At 35.7% G+C, this 10,876-nt stretch overlaps 1 protein-coding gene across 1 annotated transcript in view; it reads left to right on the top strand.

Moving 5' to 3' along the window:
* The first annotated feature begins 2,858 nt into the window (after positions 1 to 2,858).
* The window catches only part of LOC109046307 (glutamate receptor 2-like), a 31,512-nt gene continuing 23,494 nt past the window's right edge, over positions 2,859 to 10,876 (top strand). Inside the window, 2 exon segments of the mRNA XM_042770194.1 lie at positions 2,859 to 3,142; positions 3,237 to 3,377. Coding sequence (XP_042626128.1) covers positions 3,058 to 3,142; positions 3,237 to 3,377 — 226 coding nt within the window. The 5' untranslated portion in view covers positions 2,859 to 3,057.

Genomic DNA, 10,876 nt, shown 5'->3' with positions numbered 1-10,876 from the left:
CGAAAAAAAAAAAAAAATTAGGCAGCAAAACAGTTTTCAATATTGTTTAGAACATTAATAATAACTGAGCACCAATAATAATTCATAATAATTGAGCCGCATTTCAGCAATTTTTTTTCAGTGACGTGTACAATATCTTGGTGTGTAAAATATATGAAATGCCTTGTGTACTGTTTTCTACAGAAGAAAAGCCAAATAAGACAGACACAGTAGCCTGTGATATAGCTATAGGCTAAAACATACTATATCATGTGAAGTTCTCTCAGTGTGTCACTCTTAGGTCCATGCCATGCAGAATGGCCATTAGTCCTGCAGCCAGTCTCCTTGCCCACAGCATGCCCTTTCTGCTTATATATGTGCAGCTTCACAGGGCTTATCCAGGAGGAGAAGAGAGGATGGAGCAGTAACACGTTAATGTGAGGACGACCCACTTGATAAACAGCCATGAGCTTGAATAAGGACATTGAAGAGTGCCGAGAGAGAGAGACAGAGAGAGAGCATGTATGTGTGCCATGCACAACATATACTAAAGCTTAAATGGATCATAGCTAACTGTAGATTATAGTTACTACTAATTTTAGCATCTCAGTTATGCATCTTTTTTATTTATTGTCAGTCTCATCTTCTTAATTATACAAACATATACAGAGAATACATAGTGTAGTTGGCTTGATAACTATATATCCATACTGATTACAGTTAAAATATGCTTGTGAAGTGATTCGAAGTTACTTGTTACCTGAGCCTGAATGATTAAAAGTGGTTTATGGTTATCTTCACCTTTCTTTAGAAAAACACATTGTCATTTTTTTCATCATGAAATATTTAATTTTCCATTTATCACTTCAGTGAGCTCATTTTTTATATTTGCAGTTTAACTCTGAAAGACCTTCCAGCCCGGGATCTTGTTATAGCAGCTCACGCAGTATGGAGCATGGGCTGAGGGGAATGAAACTGGGACATGGCGGTTGGGGAGATGTAAGAGATGATGATTAATGTGTTGCTTATGGTCTGTGCTCAAGGGAGGGGAGAAGACAGAACATTTCCAAAATTCAATTAGATACCTGTGAGCAGTATTAGTAGATTCATTGCCATTATATATTCAGCAATGAAAGCAGTAAGGTCTTTCATCAGAGACTGCACTTTGGGGTTTAGAGAATATGGCCTGGGATGTACACTTCCAAGCTAGAAGAATGACTTGCAGTGTTGTGGTACGGGGGTACAAATTAAAGACAGGTGTATTAAATGTCACACACATCTGTGTGTGTGTGTGTGTGTCTATATATATATATATATATATATAATATTATATGTATATATATATATATTATATATATATATATATATATATATATATATATATATATATAGACACACACACACACACACACAAACACAAACGAGTGCACGCATAGTTAAATAAAATGGTTTCAGGAGGTTGTTCAAAGCTATGTAATGCAAAATGTTTATGAAATTTTAATTGCTTTTATTTCATCATAGATGTGAAATTACAGAAAAAAAAAAAAAAAAAAAAAAAAAACAAGGCTGTATGTACAGCTCAGTTTTTATGTCATTTGCTTTGAGGAGGTGAGAGGGACCTGTCCATGGTCCTGAAGTCAATTCAACCTCTCAGATGTGGACACAATTTAGGAAGCCCAGTACTGGCCGTAACAAGTGAGGTGGACGGTGTTAATGACTCAAGGGCCGACATATTCAATGGGGCTTGCAAAAATTTCAATTTTATTTTGAAAATACCATGCAATACCATGGAGATATGCTCAATATTTAGCTTATATGGATGGTAAAACTCGTATAATCTGTATGATTGTAAAAACAAACAAACAAACAAACAAACAAACAACAACAAAAACTCATTGACTGAGTGATTAAAGGGGGAAAATGAACAGAATATCTATCTGAGAAAGAAACCCCTTTTATAATATTAATCTTAGATTCATAAAAGTCCATTTTCAAGAACTGGGAAAATTAAACCTTTCTCTCTTATTTAGGTTATTTAAAGTTGTAAAATGAAATTCATACAAAAATACCTTGAATACAGCTTTCTGTGATTAACACATTTACAGTATCTGAATAAAATAAAAATATTTTTGTTGGGCTTAAAAACAAAAATGACTAGGTGGTTTAACTGTCCATAGCTTGTAAGCAGTTATGACATAAGCTTGGCACAATCTTTATTATTTATTTGAAATGCATTGAAGCATAATGTTATTGATATTTGAAAAACTTTGTCAGCCAAATCAAAGTCAGAGTGGTGTAACCAACATGCAGTCATTTTGTTGTCATGTGAAAAAATAACTAACCACAAAAAATGATTTATTACTATGTTGACTGTGTGGTAGGTTTGGAAAAAGTCAGCTTCATGACTCAATAATTACCCTGAAAAAATGTTTTATTATTATTATTATTATTATTATTATTATTATTTATTTTATTAATTTTTTTACATGATGGTTGCACCACTTATTTATTTTTAGCACTTTATATATATAATTATTATTATTATTATTTTGGTATTGGAAACGGTGTAAATGTTTTTCGGAAAAAAAAAAAAAAAAAAAAAAAAAAAAAAAAAAAACGAATACAAATTTAGAAACCTTACACCTGTGTTTTAAACTAGCTCTTTGAAATGATTTCTAATTTTAATCACCTCCGTGTTCTTATAGTAGCCTACGTGTCTTGTTGTTATTCGTCGCCGGTTACCGTGTATGTGCAGTGTTCCTGTATGTTAGTGAAGGTATCAACTCATAGGAAGGCGCGCGACTAGAGGGAAGAGAGAGAGAGAGAGAGAGAGAGAGAGAGAGAGAGAGAGAGAGAGAGAGAGAGAGAGAGAGAGAGAGAGAGAGAGAGAGAGAGAGAGAGATCTGCATTATTCCTCCAGAAGCGGGACTGAGGCAGGAGTCTGCGATAGAGGAACCACCTGCAGACAGCAGCCGCGCTCTTTCTCCAGCAACGCCTCAACATGTTACGGATTTGATCCAACTGTATTAACGACAAATATTTCCTTCATACAGTGGGTGAACACACACTGTCGTGGAGATGCAACAGTTTAAGAATTTATCGATTTGTCTCATTTCCCTTTTATGCGGGTTGACAACTGGAGGATCTCCAAGTGTTCAAATTGGTATGTTTAGTATGGGCGTCATTTTTGTTAAATTAACGTTTTAAATGTTGTGAACTGTATAATTTTTAACATGTATTTTGTGTATGTCGTTCAGGGGGCTTGTTTCCTAGGGGAGCTGATCAGGAGTACAGCGCATTTCGGATCGGAATGGTTCAGTTCGGAACGGCTGAATTTAGACTGACGCCTCACATCGACAATCTGGAAGTAGCTAACAGTTTCGCTGTAACTAACTGCTGTAAGTTATGCCATATTTATTTATTTATTTATTTATTTTATAAATACACGTGATTGCATAGATTAGTTTATATTGAGGTTCGATTTTATGCATTTTTAACAAAAGCAGATTTTGTCAGTTGGAATGAATAGTTTGAATGCTGAAGTTTTAGTGGCTATTGGTAGGAATTCGCGTATAGTGGGATGTGAAGTTGGTTTCCACAGTAACGGAGATGAGAATGAGCTCTCATCATCAGAAGCTGCTTAACCATTCTATTTTCTCTGGGTCATTTACCCCGTTTTCGGTAAGAAAAAAAAAAAAACATGCTTTAAATAATATCGTTTTTGGTACAGGAACCATAGATTTTTGACATTATCAAGAATACACACACACACACACACACACACACATACATACATATATATATATATATACATATATATATATATATATATATATATATATATATATATATATATAATATTAAAAATAATAATAATAATAAATAGAACATTATTTATGTTGTCGAATTTCACCAAGATTTTGACCAAGTTTTGACCTTTCACCTTTGGCCTTTCAGTATTTTGTGCAGCTTTATATATTTATTTATTTATTAGCCTTTCACACATACTGGTTTCTATGTTTTGTTACAACACTGCCTGGGATAATAGGCCTTTAAATTATGTCATTTTCTGCTAAAACACCCGTGGCACTTTTCAAAACACTTGTGAATGTAATGATAGATGTGCAAATTTGGCCCATATTGAGTGCTTCACATACAGTAGTGTTATAATTGCATTATTGCATTATTAATGCACAAGTTATTATGAGATGCAAAAGTGGTTATATATATATAAATATTTTTTTTTTTTTTGTAAAATAACAGTTATGTCCCAAAATATTTTTACTTTGCATTATTCCATGAATATATATATATATATATATATATATATATATATATATATATATATATATATATATATATATTATAACACATGCATAAACATATATGCTGTTGTAGCATCATGAGGCTAGGTAACATACAGCTGAGAACATATCCAGTTGATAACACATGCATAAACATATATGCTGTTGTTAATGTGGGTAGCCTGTTGAGCTAGAAATGTTCAGAAGAGTAAGCAGAAGAAATTTCCAATGCATGAGAAACCTCTTTTATAGTTTTTTTTTTTGACCATCACTGTGTTAGATTTAATCAGCACAGAACTTTATAAGATGATCATGAATAAATGAAGACTTTATTAAGTGGATCACTTATATTCAAGGATTTCATTTAGTATTCAGTGAGCTGTTGCTAAGCAATATTTCAAAAAAGGATTCTTGTTGAAGAAACTCTCTTTAGTTCAGTTCAGTTAAGTTATTTTTTTTTTCCTTATGAGAACCACATGAGAACATTCTGTACTATGATGGTCACGAATGTTTTAATTTCCTAATCATTAAAGATGCATTGTTTAAACTCATTCCTTGATACTGTAGCACTTATGATCTTTTACTTCATTTGCAATGTATGTTTATTGAAAAACTAGAAAATGTTGTTCCCTGTTTGCAAAGTATGCATCCCATGGGTTTGTCTTTCAGAATATATGTGAATTTTGTCTTTTAACCGGGTCAGTCTTTCATATGTATTCTATAATTTTCTATTTAAACTTACTTAAATACTCACCTCTCTCGAAATTTCCCATTTTCCATATTTATTTCCCAAGATGAGTGTTGTGTGTTAACAATTGGTCTTTCAGGCGCCATTCCTTTTATTTATCATATATAAAAACCCCTAGATGGCACTATGCTTTTATAGGCACCGCTTTATCATTTCCATCTTTCCCATACAGTTTAGTGTCTCCTTTTGAAAGCAGCCTGGGAGAATGTACTGTATCCATCAACCGTATTTAAGCTAGACCACATTCTATGTCATTTGGACACACTTCCTATTCCTATTTCCTTTTATTTAACGTGAAGCATGTGAAGAACACAGTGAATGTTATGATCTATTATGTGATACAGATCAGAACAGGTCTTTGGTCTCTGGTAAAGTCTTCATGGGTCTTGTTGGTTCAGAAAACATTTACTCTCTAAACCTGACATTTGCTCTGTGTTGTTGGTTAGGCATGAGTCAGAACGATCTTGTTACTAAAGTATAACAACTTCAGAACAGATACAGTGAATGGTTTGTGTTTAAAGGCTTTTCCAATGAGAAAACAACAAGACGTGCCACCTTGGTATGAGATGCAGCTATTAAGACCCTTATTCTGGCAAGATGCTGTTTATATATCAGCTTTTATTTTCAGATGAGAATCAACCCACTTACAATATCTGATAACATGAAAAGCACTGATGGCACTCGTACTATTGTATAAATATGGCTTGGTTGTTTGTCATTTCCCAACTTCAAATTGATAGCCACTGAGTAACATATTTTATGTTAAGGTGCCATGATTAATGGTAGGTTAAGAACTATCTATAACGATAATGTTATACAGTATATAGCAGGTTCTGATTTGACCGTGATTGCTTGCTCACCTCTCTCAACAAACTAAAATATTCAAAACTACAAATTGGCTAGACTGAATGATAAAACACCCCAGCTTTTAAACATGAAAGGTTTGTGTTAGCACAGGGCCTCAAAATCTAATTTAGTGGATGTATGAGTCATATTTATATGCATATACAGTATCTGAATCAAGAAAGGAGATGTGCTGGTCAGCTTTCCTTAGGCCTTTCATCTGTCTGGAAGACATATCAGGAGGATGTTTGCTGACATTACACAAAACATAAAACAGATTAGTTATAGATAAATACAGTTAAAGAGTCTGCAGCTCCTTGGCATTTCTTATTATCAAATTAATGGGATGAAAAGAGTATCTTCTAAAGCGCTAGCACAATCATCTTCAACTCACTATATTGTATATATATTAGTAAATGTGTGTTATGTATTAGTCTCACATATTTATCTTAATAAAAAGTATATTTTCTGATTGATCATTTTGGATATCAAAATACTTAGACTAATCAATGTGAAATCAATTATGTGTGTTATGAGTAATTTTGTTTTCTGAGCAGTTTCTCAGGACATTTATTTGCATGTAAGCTGACAAAATTTCATTCAGGAGCATTGATTGATTGATATCCACTGTGGTTTTGTCCCTGGTTTTGGAAGCATTTCCAGTGCTGGAACCCGCTTTAGTGCATTTGTGCTTCAGTAAACGTTCTACCTAAGAAACATACAGACATAAAACCCCTAGAAATATCAGTATCCATAAATACAGTAAGGACCCTATTTATGCTGATATCTTCTCGCACATCCCTCAGTCTGGTTTGGGAGTGTGTGAAGTCTATCTAAATAAATTACGTGATCATAATCAATAGCTACGTGTGTTTAAATCCTTGTCTCTTGTCAGTACATACACGGTTGTTCGACTATCCTCTGCTAACTGGGTGATTCGATCCCTTTTCAATTAAAAAGACCTGCTGTTTTTCTTACCTGACACAGTGGGGTTGTCAGGAGTGCTCGCTCTGATCCGGCTGTCACACAGCAGCCTGGGAAAGGCTTTAGTGCTACACTGCTGAGAAAAGGCATGGGACAGAAAAAGAGCATTATAAACTGTAAATGATTCGAAGGCAGGGTCCAAAATAAACTTTATGCCACACCTGCCATTGCCAAGAAATGAGGACATTTAATTGTCATAAATATTTCTTACTGACCATGAAACTGTATTTAGCATATTTAATTTTTTATTTTTTTAGTAAAAATATATACTTTTTTTGGTCATTATGACATACGGTTAAAATGGCACTAGTATGTATGACTCATCATGATTTTGTTCCTCATATTACCGTGTTAGTGGCTTAATGTGAGGAATGTTTCACATTTGTATCGTCGCATGAAGTTCTGGAGAGAAAAAAAAAAAACTATAGGCAAAAACAAACCAAATTATAGGGTGGCCCTTATTTGGGGACTTTTGAAAACTTCTGCTCTCACCTGCCCAGCCAACTCCCCTTCATGAGAAATGGAAACAGACCAAATTTTGCTAAGATTGGACTACATTTGGGGTGTGCTCAACAAAATTTAAATCCTCTCTTAATGACCATAACAGCACGTAATGAATAATTATACAAGACCATTAGTATACTGTGAATTAGGTTAAAAACAAGAACACAGAACAATGTTGTTAGACCGACAGGTAGCGCCGTTGCGCTTCAGCTGTCCTGAGTTTGAGTTCCAGCTCATGGACCTTTCCAAATCCCGTCCTAATCTCTCTCTCCCACTTTGCTTCCTGTCCACTTACTGTCCTATCGAAAAAAAGGCATCAAATGCCAAAAAAAAAGAAAAAAGAAAAGAAAAAAGAATTACAACGCTGTTGATGATAACTGATCTTTGAAAATTTGTGAACTGATCTAGATCGTGATGACAATCGGACATGTCCTTCAGTCGCAAAGTTCTTGCGCACATAGAAGCAGAACATTAAAAAGTGAAATTACTGTACTGGTGAAGAAGATATTTATGATGATCCAAGAAGTCCTTCAATCACAGTAATCTTGAGGAGCCTGGAAACAGATTTCGGTGCTCTCTGAAAATCTGCATAATGTCCTGTGTTTGTTTTTCCTCATTTGGTCTTTGAGAGGAGTCCATGGTACTATTGGATAAGTGCAACACCTGCATTGTTTGCCCAGGAACCAGAATATTCATTTAAGAAGTCCTGATGGAGATCAAGAATAACAAAGAAGATGCAAATGTTCTGCCATTGTCATGACATGTTGCCAAGTATGGTAACACATACTCAGAATTTGTGCTCTGCATTTAACCCATCAAAGTGTGCACACACACAGCAGTGTAGCAGAAGTAGGTAGCCATTTTCCGCAGTGCCCAGGGAGAAACTGGGGGTTTGATACCTTGCGCAAGGACCTCAGTCGTGGTTACTGAAGGTGGAAGAGAGTGCTGTACATTCACTCCTCCCATCTACATTTCCTGCTGATACTGAGACTCGAACCAATTACCTTTGGGTTACAAGTCCAACTCTCTAACCATTAGGCCACAACTGCCCCTACTTCTAATGGAGAAACAAAGGGGGAGTTGTGGCCTAATGATAGAGAGTCATCTGATATCAGAAACAGTCAATAGTTTATTAGTGAGCAAAACCTTCGCTAATATTAGCAATCAGATCTTGAAGTATCTGTTGATAAAAAGATACATTCTTTGGGCATACCCTAAATGACAAATTATCTGGATGGTATTTTGCATACATTACATAAGTCTAGTGGAGAAACAAATGAGGGGGTGAGAGGTTAACATTTCCAGTAAAAAAAAAAGCCCTCCCAATAAGGGCCACCCTACCTTATATTTTCCACTAAGGTAAAAGAGACAGATTTATTTTCTTTAAAAGATGGTTTTAGTGGGAAGTCGTGGCCTAATGGTTAGAGAGTCGGACTCCCAATCGAAGGGTTGTGAGTTCGAGTCTCGGGCCGGCAGGAATTGTGGGTGGGGGGAGTGCATGTACAGTTCTCTCTCCACCTTCAATACCATGACTTAGGTGCCCTTGAGCAAGGCATCGAACCCCCAACTGCTCCCCGGGCGCCGCAGCTTAAAATGGCTGCCCACTGCTCCGGGTGTGTGTTCACAGTGTGTGTGTGTGTTCACTGCTCTGTGTGTGTGCACTTCGGATGGGTTAAATGCAGAGCACGAATTCTGAGTATGGGTCACCATACTTGGCTGAATGTCACGTCACTTCACTTCACTTCACTTCACTTTGATTTGAATTACTTAGGTCACTTACATCAACAAAGGTCAAATGATCAGTTATAATTCATCTTAAACCATGTATTATGTTACAGTTTCTAATGAAGTCACTAAGAAACTGATGAGTAACTTAGTTTTATTTACTGTCCAAAAACTTGCTAAATGCTTTAAAAAAAAATAAAAATAAAAAAAATAAATAAAAAAAAATTCAGCAAGTTGGACAATGCATGAACTTACAGAAAAGCTAACTGAAAGAAAGAATGCAAGAAAGAAAGATTCCCTGTGGCAATTGAAAGTGGCTGTGTTTGGAAGGCGTCTTCAGTGAAGTGCAGTATAAAGCAGCTCACACTTTCATCTCCTCCCCACTCAGGGATGACCCCCATCTATTAAAAGCCCTTTTTTCCCTGGCTGCAGCTACATAACAGAAATGCCTGCATAAATTATCTGACAGTTCGATTTCCACTTTCTCTTGCCTTCTCATACAGAGGGAAGCAGTAATTGTGTGCCATCCAATAAGAGCTTTTAAGGCTAAGCCATGTGAGGCAGCATAGCTTTGTCATATTTCTGTGTAAGTCCAGTACATCATCTCATCATGACAAATGAGTGGGAGTCAGTACTGGTTAACATCTCAATATGGCCTCTTTTTTAGTCTGTGCTCCAGCGATGGTTCAAACTCATTGAATGCTATTTCAGTGATTTATAAAACCTGAACATTAGGCTACTAAATAAAATAACATGCTAGTTACTAGAGGGTCTGATTTATTTTATTTATTTTGCTTCAGTCTGTTTTTTTTTTTTAAATTAACAAATCAGTTGAATAAATGATTCAGTGACTCACGTAAGGCAGTCACTTGTTTGTTTCAGAATAAATCAGTGTTTTTGAACAAACTGACTGAATAAACTATTCAGTCGATTTAACTCATAAATTCACTTGTTACCACCTACTGATGTAACCATATAACCCACAGAAAAACAATACTTAAAGGGTTATTTCACCCCAAAATGAAAATTAGGCCATAAATTACTCACCCTCAAGTCATCTATCAGTGTATATGACTTTCTTCTTTCAGACGAATCCAGTCGGAGTTATATTAAAAATTGTCTTTGATATTTCAAGCTGTTTAATGGCACTCAGCGGGTGTTGCAGTGCATCAGTCCAAAAGAAGTTAAATAAAAAGCGCCCATCCTTAATAAAAAGTGTCTCACACGGCTCCGGGGGGTGCACAAAGACCTCCTGTAGTGAATAGATGTGTTTTTGTAAGAAATATTACATTTTGAATATGGAAATTATCACTTTAATATAGCTTGTGCCACTAGTTGTACACGGAAGCAGCTCCGGGCGGATGACGTATGAGGTTGGCGTTAGGTTACATAAAGCACATTCAATGACCTAGTAAACAAAGAAATAAAACATTTTCCAGACAAACACTATCATTGCTGAGATAATAATCCTAAAACTTGAAATGTGCAGATTTTATGGACATTGTTGGGTCTTTTTCACAGGAAACGAAGGGACTTCCAACTAGTATCCCTCACAGCCAGTGCTCCAGACTGTGCAACTGTTTCCATAGTGATGAGCTTTCCCCTTATAGGAAGACTTTTCTAACATCCTGTGGTTTATCTATCTGTTCCTAAGCATGTACACTCGCCACTAAAGAACTCCTTTAGAACGTGTGTGTGTGTATGTGTATGTGTATGTGTATGTGTGTGTGTGTGTGTGTGTTTGTATGTGTGGGTGGAATATGATTTGTCCTGCTAAGAGTGTGAAATC

Source organism: Cyprinus carpio, chromosome A14 (genome assembly GCF_018340385.1).
Source record: "Cyprinus carpio isolate SPL01 chromosome A14, ASM1834038v1, whole genome shotgun sequence".
NCBI classification, from domain to species: Eukaryota; Metazoa; Chordata; class Actinopteri; order Cypriniformes; family Cyprinidae; genus Cyprinus; species Cyprinus carpio.
Note: the sequence above shows the minus strand (reverse complement) of the source record. Positions and strands in the feature narration are given on the sequence as shown.